This window comes from Diabrotica undecimpunctata, chromosome 7 (assembly GCF_040954645.1).
Source record: "Diabrotica undecimpunctata isolate CICGRU chromosome 7, icDiaUnde3, whole genome shotgun sequence".
Classification (NCBI taxonomy): Eukaryota; Metazoa; Arthropoda; class Insecta; order Coleoptera; family Chrysomelidae; genus Diabrotica; species Diabrotica undecimpunctata.
The window spans coordinates 8,811,340-8,837,485 of NC_092809.1; the positions used below are offsets into that span (position 1 = coordinate 8,811,340).

General features: G+C 32.7%; 1 protein-coding gene across 3 annotated transcripts in view; it reads left to right on the forward strand.

Annotated features, from left to right (window-relative positions):
• LOC140444956 (transmembrane protein 47) overlaps nt 1-25,866 on the forward strand; it is a 635,087-nt gene extending 609,221 nt beyond the window's left edge. For all 3 annotated transcript variants that reach the window (XM_072536682.1, XM_072536685.1, XM_072536683.1), the window contains 3 exons: nt 3,914-4,063; nt 16,113-16,175; nt 18,245-25,866. In XM_072536682.1, the coding sequence (XP_072392783.1) occupies nt 3,914-4,063; nt 16,113-16,175; nt 18,245-18,405 (374 nt within the window). In that variant the 3' untranslated portion in view covers nt 18,406-25,866. The remainder of the gene's footprint in view (nt 1-3,913; nt 4,064-16,112; nt 16,176-18,244) is intronic.
• Nucleotides 25,867-26,146: the final 280 nt, after the last annotated feature.

A 26,146-nucleotide genomic window follows, 5' to 3' on the forward strand; every position in this document is an offset into this window, starting at 1 on the left:
AGCAGGAATTTCACTCTGCACAGGATATTTCATAGACAACATTAGTATGTTCTAAAGGGGTCAATGGAGTTTTGGTTTTCGAAAACAACTTTCTTACAGTTATGGTGTTTTTTAGGACTATTGCAACGGGTAAGTTTCTAAAGAGTTTCGTGAGCTTTTTAGTGAATTCTGGGAAGTACGGGAGAGAAGCATATTTTGTGGATCGTTCTGGGATGGACGAGGAATTAATCAACTGTATGTTATCAGAAATGGACGCTAATTTTTTGCCATTGGATGCTTCTGAAATATGTATAATACCCCTAACTTTTAGAAAATAGATATTTATTAATGATAGTGATGGAATAGAAGTTATCAATGATAATGGACTTAAGTAGATTCAGAGATTCATCTTTATATAGCGAATGTGTCAACGTATGTATTCGAAGACTAAGGTCTTGTACTAGGTTATGTTTATATCGAGTTGGGTTTGCAGAGTAGTAATTTAAGAAACGGTTGCTAGCCATTTCTTTTGTGTACTAAGTAGTGCCCAGTGTATTATCCTGTGTGCGAATGATTCACATATCTAAAAAAGAGTTGCTATTCTCTCTCTTCAATTCACGACATGTAAATTGAAGGTAAGGATCAAAGCTATTGAAAATCGATAAGGTGTTCAAAATCTTATCAGGTCATGTTGCTAGGATCAGGTCGTCACCATAATGCTTTACAAATGAAACTCGGAAATCTAACTTTCTGATACTCTCATTGATTAGGTCGTCAAGTACAAAATTTGCAAACAAGGATACCACATCAAAGCTTACTAAGACATAGTCACTTCTATAATTGTATGCTTGCGATATAATGTCTATTCGGAATTGGGCTAGATTAGTATTCGGAGCTTTTATTGACGATAAAATGGATCGCATACTCTATTGGGGTTTATGAATTTTGGGCAGACAATGGCACCTGGAAGCATTGTCATTGTAATTATGGAGGGATTTGCCTAGTTTCTGGTCAATGATTTTTTTGTTTCTTAGTTTAGTGATGTAGTTGTTAATTTTGTTCGTGTAGGTTTAAGTGGGATTGCGGAGAAGTGGCTGATAGTATTTACTATCATCTGTAAGAGTTGTTAGCTCAAATTTAAGTATTGATCTCTCATCATGAGGACTGTGGCAATACCTTTGTCACTAATTAATACCATCAATTTCGGGTTTTGTTTTAAGAATGTGGACGTTTATTTGTATATGTGATCAATATCAGAGCTAGCATAGGAAGGTTTGTGAGATAAGTTGGTCAGAATGTTGTTGGTAGATGATTTTAATTCAAGTTGTTCATTGGCTTCAGAATATGATAGTATATTTTCTATTTCAGCTACAAAATTGCATAGGGAACAATCCTTAAAAGAAGGTTGTATTCCGAACTTAGGTCCTAGAGATGAAAGTTTTAGGACATTACTGGGAATTTGGATGTTTGTGAGATTTTTAATCAATTTATCATGAAATGGTAAATATATATATATATATATATATATATATATATATATATATATATATATATATATATATATATATATATATATATATATTGCATAGAGCAATATTAAAATGTTCATTGAAATGCCAATTCGCTAAAACCTTTGGACAATACTGTGAAGTGTTTTATTAGTCTTAGTAATTTCTCAAAGGATTTGTGCAATGGATAGAAAGTTTAAAACAAATAATTGGTTGTGTAGTTTACATTTCTGACAACAATTCGTCATTTATTTTTAATTTCCCTCCATTTGTACCAATGTCAAAAAATTTAGTATACGATTTTTTCGCATCAATCATTTTGAAATATATGTACTCGTATCTCTATTGTCTCTCTCTAGAAGTTCATACCAGTTGAATGCGATTTAAATCTGTTTAGTGTGCAGACACCAGCAATATTTCATAGCATTTATTTCGTACGATTGGCTTTATTTCATTATGTACATTTTTCGCAGCACATATTTATATTTTCAAGCCTTTTGTTTCTAGGAATATAAAGTGACTACTTTAACGATAAAAACACTTCCCTTTGATATGTTTTCAATGTTCAATAATTATTTTTATTTTTTCTATATTTATTAGAACGATAGTAGTCCAGTCGGAATCTCATTTGACCTTGCATGGCGAGCTACCCCAAATGTTATTATTCTAATATTTAGGGGTAGTTAATATTAGTGCAAATTTAAAATCGCAACTGAATACCACCGTTGATTTAGCTGCCATCTTGAATTTAAAGGAAACCGTTTTTACTCAATATCTCCGGCATTTTCAACTTTGGTTTGTTATATGGAGTTAATGGATAAAATAGTGGAAAGGGAAAGTATAATGGTTGAATTATTTTGTTTATTATTAACTTTACGACATGGATGTACCTAATAAAAATTATATTTTATAAAATTTTGATCTCTTTCAGTTTTTTGTTAAAATCAATAAGTATTTAAGATCATAAGTTCGTTCCTTTTTGTGACCTGCTGATGATGACGTCAGCGCCTAGGGTTCGTTAATCGCTTGTGTCTCGTTAGGCTTGTCATAGGCGTAGGACCTTAAATGTTGATTGTAGCACAAAAAATCAAAGAAATCAAAATTCTCTTCATTTTTGTTTACGTACATTTATGTCTATAAGTTAATAATAAACGAGATAATTCAATAATTATACTTATTCACTACTTTACGTGATTGCTGGTCGTATTATGGTTTTAAATATCTGGACTTTTGCACCTCGTGAGAGAAGTTTTGACCTCATTAGATGTTATATTGCAAAGAAATATTTGTTACCCGCCATTATTCGCGTTTCTTTTTGTTCTGCTTTGTTGTCATCTTAAGGTGGTTGTGCTTTAATATCTGAAGACATCACATTGTAATAAAATATGTAAAGATCTAGGTTTGTTTTCAAGTATTACAATTTTGAAAGTTTTTCGTTTTTTCAAATTATGTGGTTCTGGTTTTTTAATAATTATCTCCTTATTAATATTAAAACTTCTTTCTAAACAAGTTTTTTCATCATTGACATGTGTTACTAATATCATTACTTTTCCTAATACGGCTCTTACTCCCTTTAAGAGGAAAATTCACTCCTACGGTATAAAAAGTATTGAGATCTGATGGGACTTTTTCTGTGTCGGTGACATCGTATTCTGAAGTATCCACTTAAAAAATTTTCTTACTTATCTGGACGTCCAGGGGAGTAGTACAGCTTTCTATATGGTCTTATAAAGATGTCTACTCGAACCAAGCTGTTGTTCCAAAAGTCACAAATATACCGGTCTCTTTCACACCCAGAACAGTCAACGTAAGCCCATTTAAAACAGCTCTGACACATCACCCATTGTTCGCCTCTGTTCGCCACCCAGAATATTATCGTTTTCTACCAGGTCATCAACATTTGAATCTTGATACTCTACTGCAGGAGCCGAATCTAACGATGAAGAACTGCTGGATCCTCTTTCACGTTTATTTGGTTTTGCTTTGGTCACTGACAATTTCTTTTTTTGTTAAGCAGGTTTAGTTTTTTTTTTGTTTTTGAATTACTTACTTTTCTTTTAACGCCAAAACTTGAAGGTAATTTCCTGTTTTCTATACTGCTCTCTAATTCTACTTTATATAAAGTGCTTGTTCTGCAGCTCTGCCACTTCTTGTACTCTTTTTTTTTAGAATATTTTTAGAAGCTGTTGAAACAGGCATCAAATCTGCAGAAGTAACCTGTTTTTCAGGGGTTTCTTCATTGACTGTTTCTTCTTCCACTGCTTCTATTTTAAGTAATATTTTTCGGGTTTAACAATATTTTTACGATGAAGCCGACCCTGCATATAAGAATATATGGAATGATATATTTTATACTATTTGATTTATTTTTACGGACGTGCACATAGTATTTAAAATGTTACATAATTGTTTGCTTATTGTTGCAGGTTATATAAAAGCTGCAGCAGCCCTTTGCGTAATAACCCTCTTGACAGACCTTGTAGCAACCGTTCTTACAGGCCTAGGATTAGGAACCAAAGATCACCATACGAAATACAAGTACTACAGATTTGCTGTTATCGTTATGGGACTGGCGTGTAAGTAAAATATAATCAGTAATAATTGAAGGCACAAGTGGATAAAGGTGTCATGTACTAAAATCATTATTTCCAGAAAAATAAGTTTAAAGTTTATTAACTGCAACTTTCTTGCGCTGTTTCTGATTTAAAATTATATCAAGGTTTTTTTGTATGCATGGTTGTAGTTTTTTAAAGTAACAATAAAATTTTAAAAAGGCATTATAATTTTGATGAAAATAGACTTTGAATTTACATAACACCTTTATCCAGCAAAAATCAAACGCTGGTAGTATAGGTGGGAAATGAAAAAAGAGGCTATGTACCAAAAAATATTGTATTTTCAAAAACAGAACATTGTAAAAGAAAATTATATGCTATATTTACTAATTACTATTTAGGTTTTCTCATTTCCTTTGTGTTTTCTTGACTATCTCCTATAATATTTTCGTAAAACCACTTATATTCATCCTTAACAAATCCAAGCTGCTCGCGCAAGTTGTTTCTTTTTTCGGAACTAATACTGCCCCTTGCTGAAGATCCATAGTAATATAGCAGGTGTTAGGTTGGATAGCTGGTTTTTCTCTATCCAGTTTTTGAGAATCAAATGCCGATTTGTACTTCTCTCTGTGAATTACTGTATTTTGTCCCGAGTTACAGACACTACAAGTGTCACTTCTGGGTTGCCCAAAGGACAAGTTAAATTTAGTTAAAAATATTTTTACGTAAGACGAAAGGGTTACTTTATATGCCTTATCCAGTTGATTTTGCTCACACTCTTTTAAGTACATCTTGTACATCTGTGTAACATTCAAGAGAGGCGAGAGATATTTTTTGTGTCCGGTCCACGATTCAACACCATAAAAAAGGACAGAGAAGACGTAGCATCGCAGCATTCTTACTTTTGTATCAAGAGAGAGGTTGTGACTCTTAAAGAAGGCCCCCATCCGATTGAAGGTGGATCTAGCTTTTCCGATGCGTGTTCTAATCTCCTGGTTGTTGGTCCATTCTTCATTTATTATGGTGCCGAGGTAGTTGTAGTGTGTCTCTTTTTCTACAGGGGATTGGTTGAGAGTTGACCTTCTGTTATTCTTTTCTTGCATCTTTGCTTATAAAAGTCTTAAATTGTAATACTTCAGTTTTTAGGTTTTGCTGGGTTTAAATCTTGTTCATAACATTTTATTTCCTCTATTGAAGAGTCATTGACATCACTCAGATCACGGATATAAATTGATCAGTATATTCCTCAGATCATTTTTAAATGTTGCTAATGAAAAAATGAGATTAAAATGTTCATTGTCACTGAATCTTATTTCATGTTCTGAAATTTCTTCTCTTTTTTTTGACTTTTTTATCATTAGTAAGTATATGCAATATCTTTTTTTACTTCTTTTTATTAAATAGTCAAAATCATGTCAAATTAATCAACAGTTTGTATGAAATCTATCAGTGAATCATTTATTAAAACTGCTGTATTTAGGAATTCGTCATTTTGTTGAAGAGTCTTGTTTGAAGCATTTATTCTCTCTAAAATCTTTTCCCATATAGTAAGTAACAGTACATACTAAAATGTATCAAGTTTTTGTGTAAACCGGCAGCTTCGGACCTATTAATGATTTTTCGTCTTTTTCATCCACAACAATGGTTTCATCCACAACGAAAAGCTCAAAAAATAACCGGAATGGCCCTTAGCGATTGGGATTTAACATGGGGTATGAGCCATAACAACGAAGATATGATTTTTTTATTTATTATGTTAATTCACGTTTGAGGGATGACTGACGAAAAGAAGACTTGACGCCATAATCACGTTTGAGAGTTGACAGGTGACATTACAGTCGACAGCTGTCCGCCGTTATCTTGGTGGGCGGGGCTTGTGACGTCAGTGGGTGGGACTTGCGACGTCAGAGTGGGAGTGGAGGGGGGACGCTCAGGTGGTCCATACTCTACTCAGGAAAAATGACGTAAACAATGTTTAATTTCTTCATAAGAATTTCAAAGCATCGGTATCGGAACGAGCAGACCTAGTGTCACAAATAGATTTAATGCTCAAGTGTTTGCGCTTACAAAATTATTGTAATGGATTCTACCTATGTGTAAATTGAAAAAAAATACGTGAATGTCCTGAACAATATTGAAAAGTGGTAATTTTCATGCAAATTTCGGCAGCAGCGTTTTCAATTAAATTTAATGAATGATTTGGCATCGTATAAAGTGGACAGAAAAAATATGTTGTTTTATTCTGGATGGGAGTCCTTTATATTTACCTAACATATTAAACGCATTATTATCACTTTCTCCAAGTTTTCACCAGTATGAGAAAATATAGGTAGAAATCTCAAAAATCTTTCTTTTACACCACTTAGAAGAACATGGCGAATAATGACGTTTAGCTGATCTACAAAAAATATATCAAGTGTTGAATCAATAATTAGAGAGTTATAGCTTTCTTTATTACGTTCGCTATTGTGTTTTAGCAATAATTGTGACTATGACATTTTCTGTTAAATAAAAATAAAAATTAATTATAGAAATTAAAAAATTAAAAACTTAATTTTCGGGTCCCAAAAATTACGGGCACTAGTCACGTGCCTAGGTTGCCTAGGTCTTAGTCCGCCCCTGAGTATCTAGTCCGCCTTGAATTAATTTAAGAGAAATTCAACTAAAGATATAAGAAAAACAATTGATATACTATAAAATCAATTTTGAAAAAATCAAGATACCTTCAAAGTATCAGGTTCTAATGAGTAAGGTTCTCTCAAATACATTCATCATTTAGCTGAAATTCCATCATTGTTAGTGAAAATAAAAATATTTGCTTTATAAAGGTCCTTGTTAGCCATAGGTTCTGTAACAATATATAATTTAATTATAGAATTTTTGTCAGACACATGCATAGCTTTATAAATCTGGGGTCGTATTTTCGAATTCAATCGAATTTTTTCGTACACGAGTTAACTCGAAAGAAAAATTTCGTATACGAATTTGAATCTGTATTTTTGAACGCCCTTCGAAATTGTATACGTATACTAAAAGAATTTGCACCGGCAACACTGCAAATTCGAACAACCAAAACTTAAATAATAAAAAAAGAAGAATAATTGACAGTTTTACTTAACCTAGTTTATGGTGAATTTGTTATCTAAAACAAGAAGTAAAAAAGGGCATGAAATATGGTGGTTCAGTGTCGGCCGAACAAAAAAAAGCCATTCTATCAACTCTATCAAGTCTCTCAACTCCATTGTGAGGGGCCTTGTTAATCTGTACAATTTTTGAAAATGTACATCCGAATAGTCCTTTAGAGGGTTAAGAATGGGTTGGTAAACTTGCCTCTTCGTTCCGCTAATATTATCGCCTCGGCAAGGGCGTTAACTATTTCTTTCTATTAAATAATTATTTAAACTACCCATTAAAAACAAAGTTCAATGTAAAAATGTGGTATTAATGTAAATTTTATTGTATTGTTCAATCTAAAACAACGATTAAAAACTATCAGCTGAAATTTTATCTGACGTACACGGGCCCAGTGACAACTGAAATGACAACAATTACTTTGATCGTATACTAGCATCGAAATTCAAATGGTTCATACCCATTCGTGTCGCCCTATACGAAAAAATTCGTATACGTACTATTCGAAAATACAAAAAACTGGATTTCGAGCGAATTTCTTCTAATTTTGTATGCGAAATATGCTCGAACGAATTCGAAAATACGGCCACTGGTACTCGTTCATAAAAACTTTAATGAGCGTGTATAGGGTTAGACTTGTACACTTTGTTTATCCTATATGTAACAATACCTTATCCGTGGTCCAGTATTGTTTGTCTGTTAAAATAAATGTCTTGACGGACCCCTAGACGAGAAGCGAGTGTCCTTGTATTTTCCTTCGACGTGTTCTTCTATTAATTATCCGTCTATTTCGTTTTAGGGATATCGCTGTGCATTTGTCTGAGAGAAATAATCTGTACTTATGTGTATATACTTTCTTAAGGAATATATTATAACCTTTCGAGACTGGCTGAATGACGAAAGTCTATGCCACAAAAAAAAGCTTTATAAACTGCATGTATAGTGGGCAAAAAAAGTTTAAAAGCAGCTTTGCTTTTTCTTAAGTATTCTTTTAATATTAGAGTTTTGTAAACTTTCTTGTGGTACATTTTCAATCAAAAGAAAGAATTATATTGTTACATATTTAAGCACTAAAAAACATTAACTATCATTTCTATTCTACACATTTACTATTTTACTATTTCTACAAAGCCTTTGTTATAGCTACAACGCAGACAAAACGAAATTATTAATTCATTGTCTGTGCCAGCTTGGAAATTGAGTTTCTCCATTTAAGTCATAATTATTAGAGAGAGGAATAAGACGAATTAAACAGATGGAAATGACAAATAATTCAACATCAGAGAACTGTTGCGCTGCATTTTCGTTGAGAATATAGTTATGTTATGTTAAATGCGCTTTTCTGACAATTATCGAAGATCAAAAGGCTTAACACAAATGTAGAATGTTACAGTTTGTTACGAATTAAAATACCCAAATGGTTCAGTACGTAAAGGAATTATTTAGTTGGTGTAATGTAATGGCAAAGCGGTCTACGAAACAAAAACTACTTGTTTGAAGAACAATTAACTTCGGTTACCTTAAAAATTGTTGAGCTAACATGTACATATAATAATATTCAGGGTGTTTCAAAAAAAGGTAACCCAGTCTCTAGGGTAGGTAAAAAACTGAAAAATAATTGGGGTTTGCTTAGTAAAAAATTTTTCCCATTTTTTACGATTTTGCCGAAACTACTGGCAACATTGTAATGAAATTTTATACGAATATGTTTTGGAAGCTGATACATCCCATGAATTTGTTTTTATATCTGATTCTCATAGAGGGCGCTAGTTACACGGATCTTAATAAGTATTAGTCAATATAACTTTTTTAAGAGTATAATTATTAATCAAAATTTCAAGTAAACTTAAACATCATTCAATTTTACACGAAAAAGGTACTCTTGGTAAAACTCGATACTGTGTACCGTTTTCGTAATATTTTGATTTGAAAATTATGAAGTAATAATTGATGCTGGTATAAAATAGTTAGTAATTAAACAAAACTCACAAGAAGAAAATTAAATTAATGACTAAGAATACAAAATAAAATTCAATTACAGTAAGTGTTCAAAATGCCCTCCGTTTTCGCGAATACACAAGTCTATTCTTTTTTCTAAAGATTCCATTAACCTTCTAAATGGTAGGGGATCAGCTATGATGTCATTAAATTGACGTTGAATTCTTTCCTCCAATTCTTGGCGTGAATTAACCTCTGTAGCATATACTTTTTCCTTAATATACGACCAAACTGCGTAGTCCAAAGGGTTAAAATCGCATGACCGAGGAGGTCAATGAATCGGAGCTTCTGCACCTCTACCAATCCATCGATTCGGAAAATGATTACTCAACCAATTACGACACCTTCTATCAAAGTGTGGTGGAGCTCCATCGTGCATAAAAAATAAAGATCTTCGCTCGTTTAGCGTTAAATCTTCTAATATCTAGAATAAGGAATTGTTTAAAAAATTAAGATATATAATCAAGATTATACATATCACCATTTAAATTTACAGGTAGAATATGATAACCTATTAATTTGTTACCTAAAGTTGCTGCCCAAACATTAACTTTAAATGAATGTTGGTAATATGATACCCTTTTGACTCGTGGATTCTCATCACACCAGTAGTGTGCATTATGGGAGTTAAACATACCTTGTCGCGTAAAGGTGGCCTCGCCCGTAAAAAGAATGCATTTTAAAAAATTTGGATTGTGGGCTGTCCTTTGTTGCAATGTTTCACAAAAATCCACTCTAACCGGTAGATCATCTGGCAAGAGCTCTTGGACTTGTCTGTAATGATAAGGATGTAATTGCTGTTCTTTCAGTATCCGCCAAGTACTTCAAGAAGAAGTATTTGTTTGTCTTGCTATTTTCCTTACGCTAACTGTTGGATCTTGATCAAGTAAATTTAAAATATTATTTTCTTTATTAATTGTTCTTGTTGTTCTTGGTCTACCAGAATTTATTTTATTTGGTCTCACATTCCCAGTTTCCCGACAACGTCGTTCAACAGCTCTAAATGTTTTTTTACTTGGTAAGTTTCTTCTAGGAAACTTTTCTGCATAACGTGTCACAGCTGCACTAGAACATCCTAAACTTTCGCTTAAGGTTAATAACATGTCAGTGTATTCAACATTTGAGTACATTTTGATTTGATTTTACAAATAACAAGGTTTCAAAACTCTAATTATTGTTGATTTATCGTCATAACAATCAATAAATGTCAGATTTCCATGGCACACTTGGAGAAGATAGAGGTATACCTATTAGAACTTTATCATTACTACCAGCATCAATTATTACTTCATAATTTTCAAATCAAAATATTCCGAAAACGGTACACAGTATCGAGTTTTATCAAGGGTACCTTTTTCGTGTAAAATTGAATGATGTTTAAGTTTACTTGAGATTTTGATTAATAATTATACTCTTAAAAAAGTTATATTGACTAATACTTAGTACGATCCGTGTAACTAGCGCCCTCTATGAGAATCAGATATAAAAACAAATTCATGGGATGTATCAGCTTCCAAAACATATTCGTATAAAATTTCATTACAATGTTGCCAGTAGTTTCGGCAAAATCGTAAAAAATGCGTAAAATTTTTTTTTCTTCAACGCCCTGTATCTTGAAAACGGATGGCGTTACAAAAATTTTTTACTAAGCAAACCCCAATTATTTTTCAGTTTTTTACCTACCCTAGAGACGGGGTTACCTTTTTTTGAAACACTCTGTATATGCATTAACTAATTCTACGATGTTATAATAACTATTCATTGTGAATTTGAAAGAGAAAACTTTATAGAAACAATAAAGAAAAGTTAAAACAAAAGAAATTTGGTTATAAACGGTGGTACTTAAGTAATTTTACAAAAAAATATTTATATTTTCTATTCTTCTATATAGGCCTCTCTATTTTCCTTCCATGCTTCTCTGTTCCATGCCAGATGTTTCCAAGTTGGTCCTGCAACACTTTAATATCATCGCTCCACCCCATTTGGAGTCTTAATGTGAACTCTTCGCTCCAGAAAGTCTCCAATTACTTATTTCTCTGTTCCATCTACTATCCTCGAGACGTCGGGAACATCCGCGTAGTTCGGTAGTGATCTTTGTAAGACTGAGCATTTAAAAAGTACGTGTGTACCTGATCATAGATGTGGCTTGCAGAACTATCAGTAAAACAGTTAGTGAAAAACTAGAAGAACGGCATGAAGATTGCAGCAGTTCCATTTTCAATCAGCAGAAAAATCAGTTTTAAGTCAGTCCATACTTGTTTGGATGTAGTTGGTTTAGTTATCCTTCCCATTATTTGTTTCTGTACTGCATAAGTCTTTGTTGCACTAGGTAATGCTAAAGGTTGAGACTTTCTTTTCTAACAGGATTTCGTCAAATTCGCAGTGGCAACTTAATATTTACCACCATATCACAATCAATTGAAAAGAAGGGGACTTACAGCAGAATAAATAATCCATTGTAAATTACTCTTGGACCATGTAAAATGACCATGCGATGATTTCGCCAAAATATCTTTCTAATCGTAGATAAATTTAAGACTATGAGCTAACTATCGATATATCAAAGTAATTAGAACTATCCAGCTTATTGACTTTATCGGTAGTTTGTTTGCGGAACATCCTCAGTATAACCAGGGAATATTTTAGGCTGATAATGGAAGCATTTAAAGCTTCTACTGTTTCAGGAAAATCGTTATTGTAAAACATTGTATTTTTAATTAACTACTATTTGTCGTACATTAACAATCAAGCAAACGACCCTGTACTGTACTGTATAAATAAAAAACATAATTCTAATGGTCTTCATATATTTTATGCATTCAGCAAATAGTGAAAAATGTAAATAATTCGTGAAAAATTTAAATCTGAATTGTCAATTTTGCAATACAGTATTGATTTAGTTCCGAATTTGTTAATTTTATTTTAAAAAACGGCAAACATTTGACAATACGATTTACATATATGTTTTCTATGTAAATGAGGTCTAGCCAGAGGCGTATCTCCTATTTATGTATAATATGTCAATGGGCAATTACATAAAACAATATGCAACTTTTGATTCAGGATTAATTTTGCCAACATGTTACATATAATATGTTTCCTAGTGTGTCTGGCAACTATTTTAAATGCAAAGTGTAGTTTACAAGGGTACTTGTGGGAGGGTTATCAAAGTTATGTAAATGTGCCCTATTTCTTGAGTCATATGCTTGTTAAAGTCGACTAAGATATTATAGAAATCTATGTCATACTCCCAGACTTGTAACCGTGATCAGTTGGTTGATGGTAGATTTTATATTATCCAATGATCTTTTCTGCGAGTGGTTTAGATAATAGTCCAGTCGTCAGAGACTTGAACTCTAAAAATCATACGAACAAGCTGAATTTTGCTGAGAATGTCAATTTTGTGACTCCAGACAAAAATGCAAAAAGCTTTCATTTGCTACCTCCGGTCTTCCTCTATAACCCCCCTAGTAGGGTGGTGGGGAATATCGATTTACCATGAATCTGCACGCCGTAGGAAAAAATGTTTCAAACAAAAAATGTTTATTAGCACTTTTTGTGTCAAATGAATCGTTCTCTCAGAAACAACGCTTGAAGCGACCGGTGTTTTTGAATGTCAGTTCAATTCGGTGCGCGTGCAATTATAATCTCTTAACCCTTCACTGCATGATTTTTTATTTTTCGTTACAAAAAAGTTTGCAGACTGGATTTTCGTTATTTATACGGGAAAAAATAATAAAAAAACTTCTGAACAACTATTTTTTTTTATATTTTGGAAAAATATAAGTGTTGTTTATGAACAACATTATGCAAATAAGGATATACTTAAAACAATATTTAGGAACAATGAAAATTTTTAAAACAGTTCCTCGTTTTAGTGAAGCAAAGTGGTACACCACACTTTTCGCACAACACATGTGTATATCCATTGCACTGTGGAGATGTGTAACTTTTTGTTTTTCGGACCATACATGTCAATGGTGAATTCCATCCATTAGAACATCCTCTACTGGCGTTACCTGTGCTGGGCCTTTTCCCTTCTTTATTTGTAGCGCCTCCTCAGTTTCACTTGCTGAAGGTCTTCCTCTGTTTGCAATGGTGAATCGCTCTCCTGTCCTACATAATGCTTCTGCCAGTTGTGTTCTAAACAGAGCGTGTGTGACTTTAGGCTTCGTGCCAGTTCTATGTTCAGCCGAATTCTTGGAAAGAATCCAACTGTTCGCAATGGTTTTATGTAGTAGATGGTAAAATATTCTAAAATAACATTTTTTACTCCTTAGAATAATTTTTTTCCGTCCCATATTGCTGTCCAACAAAACAACACCCACCATATGACGGTTGTATTCTTGTACAAGATATGAACAACTTACTTCTTTTGTTCTCTTTTCTTTCTTGTCATATCTCTTGGCAGTAGTTTTAGGAACTTCCACACCATCGCAAGTACCAACAAATTCTACACTAGTTCCTCTTTCTTCATTTTTCATAGCTTTTTCATCCAAAAGCTTACAATTTGGAATCCTATTCCTTCTTACGGTTCCTAAACTGTGAATACCTTGTTTGGAAAGATATACAAGGAGAGGTATAGAAGAGTAATAATTGTCAAAATAGCGCCTGAGACTCATATTCCTAGGGACAATTCTAGCCAATCTCACCACCACATTTGCAGTTGCTCCGAAGAAGGTTCAAAAGCAGGTCTCGTTTTTTGATCATTCTCTTGTCCTGTATATAATTCTATCATCATCATCATATCCAGCCTCAAGAGTCCACTGCTGAACATAGGCCTCTTCCTCATGTTTCCAACCCCGTCTATCTTGCGCCGCTCTCATCCAGTTTTTATTGAGTCTTCTTAAATCGCCAGTCCATCTTGTAGGTGGTCGACCGACGCTTCTCTTGTCTTCCCTTGGTCTCCATTCCAATAACCTCTTTGTCCATCGCCCATCTGTCATTCTGGCTATGTATCCTGCCCATCTCCATTTTAGTCTGGCTATCTTCTCGATGATGTCAGTCACTCCGGTTCTTCTCCTGATGTCTTCGTTGGTTATTCTGTCTCGCAGAGTTATTCCTAACATGGACCGCTCCATTCTTCTCTGCGTGACTCTCAGTTTGGTAGCTGCTGCTTTTGTTAAGGTAAGTGTTTCTGCTCCGTACGTCAAGACTGGGAGGACGCACTGATCAAATACCTTTCTCTTTAGGCATGTGGGCAGCTCACTTTTAAAAGTTTCTCTCAGTTTTCCAAATGCTGCCCACCCAAGGCCGATTCTTCTCTTCAGTTCATGAGTCTGGTTATCCCTGCCAATCATAATTTCATGTCCCAGGTATTTATATCTATCTACGAGTTCTATTTCTTTCCCATCAATACTGATGTTCTGGTTAGGTACCAAATTGGTCATGATTTTTGTTTTCGAGATATTTATATTTAAACCTACACTTTCTGTAGCCACAACGATTTCCTGATATATACAATTCTATACGATACGCATATAGATAGATATATATAATTCTATACGATACGCATATTCAAAGCTACTGCATAAGACAAAAAATCTAAAACCCCATTTATGTGGCTTGTTTGGTAAGTACTGCTTCACGTAGTGCCTAACTTTGGTAGAACAAATTTGCTCATTGACGGACAGATATTGTTCCAATGGAATTCCGTTTGAACATGCTTCATTGAGGTGGTCAATTATTGTGGTCTATTTATAAACTCTATCGGAGTTTGGATTGTAACGGGATAAGTCATTCTCGTTATTATTGAAATGTAAAAATTGTCTGATTTTTTCCTACCTGATGAATGACATACCACTTTTTATTTTCTCAAGGCCAATTTCTTTTGACCAATATGCCCTTGCATTGGGCAAATGAACAAGGGACATATATATTGTAATTCCAATTCCAACTGCTTTATGTCACTTTGTGTAATATTCAGTAGTTTGTTAGGTTTCTGCTGTATGGCATGTAAATTTGACTCCTTCACAATTTTGTCTAAAAGGCTATTTTTGAAGAATATATTAAAATATTCATAGGGACTTTCTAGTTGTAGGATGTGTCTTTTCGTGGTTCCCACACACAAACACAAGGATAAACGAACATAAAAGCCATTGCCGTTTAGGACATATCGACAAATCTGCCGTTGCCGAACACGCTTTGAGAAGCGGAGAACATCGGATACTGTTTGAAGAAACGCATATGCTGGATAAAACATCACAGTACTACCCATGATTGTATCGGGAAGCGGTGGAGATATATAAGCTCCCAAATAATTTTAATCGGATAGAAGGACTGAAAATCAACAAAACATGGATACCAATATTAAAATTTACAAAAACCCTTCCCGCAAAACACGATGAAAAAAAAGCTACTACAAACGACGACACGCCCTCTCACGCCGAAACCAGTGGAGGGGAGGCGAGTAGAAAATATAAATCTGGCCTCCGCAGTACAACGCGGCGTCAGTTTCAGCTCACAAGCGAAGCAGTAACATCTCCAGAAGATGCCAACCCCTAGTGTTGGCGAAACGTCGAGAACTAATCTCAGAAGACAACGGCCTAACAGCCCGAACAAACAGTTTAACAGGTTAGATGATGACCGTGAAAGCCTAACGCATTTTATTATGCATGATGTTGTTTGTAAACAACCAAAAACATCATTATGAGAAAAATATGCGCAGTACTACTACTAAAAGTTGAGTGGAATTTTCGTCTCTAACGACTGGAGTACTATTGGACTGTTCAACACAATTAGAATGTATTCAAATGTATTAATCTTTGTTATTATTATAGAGCGGCTTATTACGGCTCTAACATATACTCGTCCCATCACTTTTATTTACCGCGGAATTCATACAAGCTGACCAATCTGATAAAATTACTTTCTAATGACATTGTATATTGAAAAGTATTTTTTTAATGGCAAATATTTAATAATATATTTTATTTTTTAGTGGTGTCCATCCTCATAGCGCTCATTATATACCCTGTATGTTTTGCAGCAGAACTCAACTTAGGTAAGTTTGTTTAATATTCGTATGTCACTGTCAGATTTATGCTAGTCAGTCATGAACGTGTTTTTGTCGTGTCGGCTACTATGTGTCCATAGACATATAATACAAGCTAGACTGACTGCTGCAATACTGTCGTGTTCCGACAGTGCGACAGAGAAAACTAACGCAAAGCAGTCCCTACATATCTGTCTAATGGACCGGATTTATCGACCACGTGACCTTCTCATTGGTCATTTACATTACGTGGGTGATAAACCCGGTGCGTTAGAAAGAGATGCAGGGACTGCTTTGCGTCAGTTTTCTCTATCGCACTGAGGGAACACGAATGTATGTATTGCAGCAGTTAGTCTATGCATCTGTCACTTTCCATAACCCAAAAACACAAAGAGTTTTAAATGTAAATTAAAATTAGTTAGATATTTTTAAATACAGATACAACAAAACTATTTGGAATCATAAGTAATAATAATTGATTGGAATTACAGTAAAATATACAGTTAAAGTAAGAACTTGTCGCCGAAAATTATGAGTTTCAGTAGTCCATAAACATGCCGATGTTTCTGGTTTTTCTATATCGGACAATATATTAAGAGTTTTTACTTGTCATGTAATGACTTGCCCATATATCCACCTTTATTTACTAGTAATGTTGCCCAAATACGCATAAAAAATATCCTCTAAACCCATTCTCATTTATCAGTTTTAAATTATGCTGCTGTTTTGTTGGATAACTTCCGGTTTCCGATATAAAAAAGTTGTCGTGTAACTTTTCATACTCCCGTAAAGGGCGAGTTATTTACAGGAATTACTATTAGGATATCGATTTGTTAAAAATATAGATCACCTATTTGTATTTTTAAAAGCGCATCACACCTGCACTTATACAAGGGGTTTTGGAAAAACAATCTACATAGAGTTCCCATTGTACAAGGCGATTTGTTTGTATTCCCTAAAACTGAAAATGTCACCGTTTCGATGACATAAAGATGAATCAATCGAATTTGACGATGGCACTGCAGGCTATTCCAAAAACTGAATTTTAGAATTGCTAAAAGCAGTTTCTAAAGAAATGTAGACATGAGTGCGTTATACGCTGTTTGAGCGAACGTTAGAAAAAAGTGGTATCGTACACACGACAGTGCTTAGCGCCGCGGTTTACCAGCTTAGTCGACAACCAGTTCAGTTATGAAACAGTTATTATACTGAAACATTGTAATATTGTTAAAATAATAAATAAACTGCTTATATTTACCTAATAATTTCTTCTCTTCTAGTGTGCTATTTTCACTAGCGAATATGTCTACAAGCTCTTGTCAGGCAGATTTTTTTAAAACTCTGTTCTTGTATTCATCATATTCCATGTCCCAAATACATATTTTCTTTTGCAATTGCAGATCACTTTTTAATACGGTGCAGCTATGTCAACAGGGCAAAAGCGCGAGCTTGGATGTGAACAAGTGTACGATCACATGCTTCTCCTAGTAACTAGAAGCGTACTGCAAACGCGGCGTTTGAAGTATTTCTACGAGCGTCACGTTTTGACGACGTTGGTTCTAAACGCGGGTTTGCATGTGAACGATATCATTTGTCCTTGGCACTTAAAACGCGGCGTTAGCCAAACGCAGCGTCTAACGCTCTTATATGTACAGAGCCTTACTCACCAATCTAGTCACAGTAAAATTTTATTCTTCTTCTCAAGGTACCTATCTTCTAGTGATGTTAGCGACCACTTTGACGCATCTTATTCTATTTACAGTAGCTCGGAATAGATCAGTTGACGTTAGACCAGCCCATTTCCTAAGATTGGCCATCCAGAATATACGTCTACATTCAGGGCTTCTATTTCCCCCAATCTTGCCTTATAGAATCAAACCTAAGAGTCGGTTAGGAATCTTATTAATGCTAAATTATTTCCCACAAGTCACTTCAAAACAATTTTATAATAAAATTAGCCTCCATATAGCCTTGTTCTATTTCCATAATCGATAACTCAATATGAACAGGTATAAATTGTAGGCCAGAAAATTGCATAAAGACACTTGTCAAATAATCTAATTGATTTCGTTTTCTAGGTAACAGAACCATATGGGAGTTCGGCTGGGCATATGGAGTAGGCTGGGGAGCAGCCATCTTTCTCTTCGGAGCAGTCATCTTACTGATGTGCGACAAGGAGAGCGAAGAGATCTACTACAAAGAAAGGAAAATCGTGCACGATAACGATTCGCGTGCCTAGTGGCCACAAAGTCTGCCCGATGTTGTTCTCTGATCTTAATCGAGATGTCGCTTCTCTCAGAGAGTGTTCATTGAATGAAAGATTCGTATGAATGAATGTTGGAGTGTTTGCCTGATATATTCACAAAATTAAACTTTTTTTTTTGTTATTATTGTTTCGTATGTTTTTGTTTAGTGCTTTTGATGCTGGTCAGTTTGATTGAACACGATTTTGCGTTATACAAATTACGGTAAACTTGAAAACTGACATTTGGATAAGTCTATCTCGTAATATAAAAATATATTTTGGTCAGAAAGCTCATTTGGGCAAATGTCTGTTTTAATTTTATCACTTTGATCATACTTTTGTTTATATTTTTTTGTACATTTTTCTGTTAAATGTACAGTTTTACTTTAAGTAATATATTGCTATACTTATTCCATTCCAATAGCCCTAGGTTTATTTATTAGTACGACATATGTGAAGCTTATAAGTACTGTATTGAAAAATCAATGACAATTGACAATTCGGGTTCTCGAATCTGAAGCATATTTTTCATATGACTCACAGTTAGTTTCACGTCATATGTTGTGCCTTTATATTATTTGTATAATTTATTTTTGACAATGCTCTGTATTGCGTTATTATAGATTTTGTTTTAACCGTTCTTACGAAATCAAACTGATTAGAAATATTAATGTATTGTTCATTTACTTGCCTGGTGAACAGTTTACCAGTCAGCAGTTTTTATAGTGGTTTAAAATTTTTTAAATGTGCTAATTTATTCCCAGTAGTCCATACAGTTTCCATTTAATTATTCATAGGAGCAAAATTACATAAGAAACTGTTTCAAGACACAAAATACCTTTGTTATATCATGTAATTTTCCAATGGTTCAAAAACGAAGAGGTTTGGCCGATAATCTATTCCATGTTCGTCTTCCAGTGCTTTCACCAAAAAAATTGCTAACATTTTTGTCAACAAACTGGTCTAAACTCGGATGTTGTCATATGCGTCTATTTTCCCTAGTTTATTCTCTATTATAAACTGTAGAGAAATGTATCTGTAGTGTCCATTACTTGACCAAGATATGAACTGAAGCTCTCCAAAAATTTGAACAAATTAATGATGTGGACAATCCAATGTAGTAGACAATCAGCGATTTAACTGCTATAAACCCGTTAGTTCCACACCTAGATATATGACATTATTGACCCTCTCAATCAAAATATCCAAATTATAATTAAATACCATATGCGCAAGAGATCGTTAAATTAGATCATCAAACATTTCGCAAAAATATCCAATGATTTCTATAACCAAAACAATCAGAATAGTTTCGAATAATATGAAAACAATTTTTCTGCCATCTGCATAATATGTTAAGATTTCATAGTCAGTCAATGATCTGATACCATCATCAAGAAAAGACTATGAAGAGAATAGATCCAAAATGGGTACTACAGACTAGGAAAGTATTCAGTTGAAGAAAAGTCCTTCAGTTTGACACACCAAGATCGGTCTGGCATATAACTATTCAACAAGTAAAGAAGTTGTCTAAACACTACAAAGACAAGTCAGTATAAATGGAATCGACCTGAAAAATGTCTTTTAGTAGTAGATTAGTAGAAGTTAAACTATCAGGCCAGAAACCATGCTAACCAGTATGAAGCTGACTCTTCAAAAAATCAGTCAGTAAAGCCTGGAAAATTTTAGGATTAGCAGAAAGAATTGTAATGGAACGAAAATTAGAAATCAATGATTTAATGATGAAATCAATCAATAAATTGTGATGGTAAGTGACCCCTAGTCAGAGATTTTTTAGAAATAATTCATAAAGAGAATGGTAAATTCCTAAAAAATAAGTTAGGATATGCTACCTGGATCAAAACCTTTATTGGTATTAAGACACTGTAAACATGCTAGAATGTCACAAATTTTAATAGTTAAAGAGTGAATATGGCTGTGAATAGGGTCTTTGACCACACTTATATAGACAGGAGAAAGAAGGATTGTGGATACTGCTAAAGGAATTGACAAAAATGTTGAAAATTACTGTGGCTCACTAAAAACAGAATCATTCAACTTAAAGAACTTAAACAAATCCATTCCTTAACTGTGTGAATGAGGTTAACTTGGTATGTAAATTACTGGCAAAATAAAATACACTTATAAAATTTCAAACTCCAATATAAAATTAGTTGTCAAAACAACTGTTTGTGTAATATAAATATCTTCTAAATGCAAAAACAGGACAAAAAATAGCAACAAATCTAACAAACTGTCAGCCACAAGTGAACAAACCAGAAACGTCACAAATTGTACTTAAAATCTGAAAAGGTACTTTTCGATGTACTGAGTTTAGAACGTTCCTAAAAATGACGTGTGTCTTTACTTAATAACAGGCGGTAGCTGGTTTGACTTTATTTTCATGCGTGGAAGACAATGATGCTAGATAAAAAGTGTGTTTTATCTCTCTCATTAATGACGCACGAATAAAGAACCATGGACTCAACTATATGTTCTGCATAAGTATAGTCTATAGTTGAACATAGGTATGTCCTAGAGTTTCCAGTGTGTTCGATTTTATCCCTTTGTTGTAATTATATAGATCGCCTAATTGTTATCCATTTTTTCTGAAATCAGGCGCGAGAGACACTTTATGTCTTTATCACTTGCTAGTGCGATCTTTGTACCTAACTTTCTTTTTTTTATGACTTAATTTTACTTTGCGGTTTGAGTAATATACCCTCTAATAATGGAACATATTTTTGTCTAAATCTTCTACTCTTCTAACTGGATGTTTGCTATCATTTGCAGTATGTGATACATTCACATTTTCGTTCTATTTGGCTGTAAGATTAACGTGTTGCTTTTTTTTAACACTTAATTACTGCTTAAATGTTTCGGCTATCTTTGCCATTTTCAGTGAGCACTTTAATTATATAAACAATACTTTATACAATTTATATTCATGTCTGCACTGTTTGCTAGTTTGCGATGTAATGCAAAAGTGATATGTTATCCTAAAGACACTTGAAACTACGACTGGTTAGAGGTCGTATTTAAAATATCTGCAAATGATACATTTATGAACAACTCAATTTATTGAGTACCAAAAATACCAAAATTGTATCAATAATAAGATCGATATAAAAGATCTCTTCAATATATATATATATATATATATATATATATATATATATATATATATATATATTATATCACAACTTGATAAATTGGTGATAAAGGTTTATATAATTAAATTGCTTATTGAAAATGACAAATAGCCGAAGAGTTTAAGCAATACTTTAGTGTTTTATTTATAACAAACCGATAAACTCGGGAATTTTTTTTCATTAATTTATGCATAATAATAAATCATAATTCATACATCATAGTATTCAATTATACCACCAGATATAAATGTATTAAATAAAATATCGAATATGATAATAGAAACATCGACTCTGTTATTCCAAGCTAATGAAATTGACTCATTTGTAATGTAATTTATATAAGCTATGTGATAATTAGTTCATGTTTGTATGTATAGATTTTGTACGGAATAATATTATATTTGACTTTTAACGGATATTACAGGATTAACGGGCTAATTACGAAAACTACAATCAAAAATTCCTCTGTAACTATGATTCTGGTGGATTAATTTTGAATATTATATTTGTTTGATGTTGTATAACATTCATGATGGAACAAAGAGATTATTTTGTGGTTGAATTAGTTTTTTGGATCTTTATTTTACATACGGGTGCGTCTATCACTAAAAATTTTGTTTTAATGGTTTATTGGTAAGTAATGTTACAAAAATTAGGTACTGGTTGCCAGATTTTAGTAGATTGATACACAATTTGATTATCTAAAATGCCCGTGAATTAAGCGATACACAATTTGTTGCTTTCTCTCTGGAGTGTTGTATACTATTTAATATAAAATTGGAGGACAACTTACTTATGTTGCTCTACCGTTTTTTATTCTAATTGATGCTAACAGTGAAGTTTTTTGGAGACAAACCTTACATAATCCTATAAAAATAACTGAAAGCGTAACTATAACAATAAATCAAACGCTTAGATCGTTGGATGCCAATTGTTTAACAATAAATCGTTGGACGCTAATGTATAACAATATAGCCCCCCAGAAATTTCAGAAAAACTACGATTTTTAGCGTCTTGTAAAAGAAGTCCACTAAGAATTTTTCGTTTTTTCCTCCACCGTATTAGGAACAGAAACATCTCTGATGTTAATCTCATAAGACTATTTATTTATCTGTCTTAGATGTTTGGGAACAATTGCAAGTATCTAGAAAAAATTTAAAAATTAAGAAAGTAATTAAAGAATGCCTCCAAAAAAACTGTTTAAGTTGAAAAATAAAAGCAGACCATTTAGATCACTATAAAAGTACCATAAAAATCAACGAAAAAAATAATGCACACAAACATAAAATACACTAAAATCTATATAGTAAAAATTAAGGTAATAAATTTTATCTAAACATGTGAAAATATCACAATTTAATCAAAAACAGCAAAATGTAGCTATATAAGCCTAAAAAAAATAGCGAGATTGAAAATCGAACAGTATTTATTTAAGCTTGTAACCTATTTGTCACCAACCAAACTCAATGCACAAATTTACAATAAGACAAATAACGTTGGAGTACCAATGTGTAAAAAGATAGCCCCACGTTGGGCGCCAATGTGTTACAATAAAGCAGCCATCTAGATCATTGGGTGCCAATTGTTGAACAAGAAATTGACAACTCAGTCGTGTAACTACTAACAGACACTTGAGATGCCAATTTTATTGGTACGGTTTTGACTAGCTCTTTTTAGATGTAGGTGCTAAAAATATACTTATGGCTAATACCGAGATACTGTCACCTCTGGAGGAGAGCTGTTTGTAGCTTCAAATGGAGATAAGTGTAGGCTGTAGTAGCAGCAGCGTTGATGTTGGCTTGCTACATCCCTTTAATAAGCAGTTGTTCTGGTGACCACCACGTGGTGTTAATTGAGTAGTCCCACCAAAAAGGGGAACAACAAGAAAAAGCCTAATAATAAAAAATTGCAACAATAAATCTTGTGTTAGCTGACATCGTAAAGTTAAATATCTTGCCTTGACATGAGGTTCCAAAAAATTAATAATTATAAAAAAATAGAAATGGTAAGGAAAATATGATTTACACAAATATATATGAATTTAATTATTAAAACAAATTTAAAATAGAATATTTAAGTTAAAAAAAAATTAATTAACCAAAAGATTATATGTGTATATACTTTAAAAGCTTTAAATGAAGCCTGACATAGTTAGGCTATGATAAAAAATATTAGATAATAAAAGAACACTGAATATTTGTAAAATATTAAAACTTACACCAAGAAGATTGATAAATTAAAATGAACTTTTTTGAACAAAAATTTTTGTTTTTAAATAAACAAAAGAGGTAGGTACCCCTACTTCAATTAGTTAAGGTGACATTTGATCTCGACTATCGGAAATACTAACACACAAACAAATTTTGTGTCTAGATGAAAGTTAGTATAAGGGTGATACACTACGGGGGTAAATGAGAATTGAAATAATTGAAAATTTTAATTGAAGAATAATAATCAGAGCATTTGGTTGATAGAAAAAGTTGGGCGCCAACTATTTTTAAAAGAAAAATAGTAAAACAGTAAGTAGCTGTTGTAAATTCTCTGCTCTCATTGAAAATAATATGACAAACGCGTATCAAATATTTATTATTTCGTATTAAAAAAAATCAAAATTAAAATTCATTCCGATTCCGTTTTCTGTTTTTCATTTGTTATATATTCTATCTAGGACATTTCTTTTCCATGCAAAAGAGAATTGATATAAGTTTGACTGAATCGATATTGCACTCTCAGAAAAAGTATATAATTTATTTTGTGTAAACTTGTCAATTTTGTGAAGGTTTTAATTTCAAAAGGATCTGCATATGTATTAAGTTTGCTCTAACATTAAATTAAGAGCATGGCCTTTTTGAAAATTCTTGATTATCCTAATTGCATTCCTTATTCAGAACTCGTATCAACATCTCGGTTTAATGCTTCCGGATTTTCTGCAATTATGATCGTGTCATCGATAAAGCTTTTTAGATTGTCTGTTTATTTTTGTACCTCTGTGCTGTCTTTACTATTATTTGATACCAAAAATAATGCATAAAATAAATGAAATTCTTAAATAGTGTTTATAATAGTAATTAAAATTTATAGAATAAAAACAATACTTTTATACACATCAACAAACATTAAATGTTTGTCTTATATCGGAAAGCATTAAACCAACTCGAATTACATTTTATTAGTAAAATATACAGTTAAATATTCCCTTTATGCAATTTGATGTTTATTTTGGTTAGAAGTTTTCAGTTTTCCTCGCTTTTGTGTACTTTAACAACTGGAAATTATAGGTTATATGACTAGCTAAAAAATTATTTGTACATTGTATCACCAGTTTGTTTGTCATTTTAGTAAAGGACTGTTTATAAATAGTGGGTAGACGAATGAGTTTTCTTTTTTAATAAACTAGATAGCTACATTGTTCGTTAATTCAAATCTAAAAAACAGAATATTTGAAGTAATAGGAAATTGTGTTTTTTGTGATGGAAAACAATCACAAAACATGAAAATTTTAAGTTAAAAATGTAGAAGACTGACTCACTATTTTACGTATTGTGACTATCTTCTTTTTCTATGCGTTTCGGTCGCTGTTCATCCGTTATCATCAATGTAATATAGACTGTGCTCGTTGTATTGCCAAGTAATTTTCATTGTTCCTGTATTTTAAATATGGCGCCAAAAATTTTTGGTCCCAAAATTACTGCTCGATGGCGGAGACAGTTAATCTCTGCAACTACAAATTTGAAACATAAAATTCGCGAATGGTTTTAAAAAAGAAATTCCCTTACCTGACAGTTTACCAAAAAAATTGAAAATCCTTGAAAAAAAATGGCTGACATTTGAAAAAATTTTCAAAAATTACTGCTCGATGGCCGAGACAGTTAATCTCTGAAACGACAAATTTGAAACATAAAATTCGAAAATAGTTTTAAAAAAGAAGTGTCCTTACGTGAAAGTTTACCAGAAAATTTGAAAATTTGTGAAAAAAAAAAATGGCGGACATTTGAAAAAATTGTTCAAAAAGTTTTTTGTTAATTTTTTTTTTGTCAAATTTTGGTAAACTATCGTAGAGAAAACCAAAACAAACAAAATCATCAAAGATTATTAAAATGGACCGACTAGATCCAGAGATTAACTGTCAGCCAGTTTAAAAAATGTAGTTGATGGCAGATAGTTATATAGTTATAGTTATATAATAAATCTTGATGTTTTTTGTTTGTTTTGATTTTCTCTATAATAGTTTATCGTAATTTGACCAAAAAAATCAATTTATGTGACTGATAAAAGGTCAATTTTTGAACAATTTTTTCAAATGTTCGCCATTTTGTTTTTTTTTTTAGAATTTTTAATTTTTTTGTGTTTCAATGTGTCATTTTTAGTATTCTAGACGGAAATAGTATCTTAATTCGACACATATCTGAAGCTCTTCACGAGTTATAAATGGTCCTCTATTATAATTTGGGTTCTTGTTCTTCCCTGTATTAGTGTTTTTAATCATTGAAGATATAAACGTTCATTTTGTGTTTAAAGCCGCTTCTTGAGAATGAATGTCAATATTTCATAAGCTGATCAAATAGGCTTATTTCGCATAATTT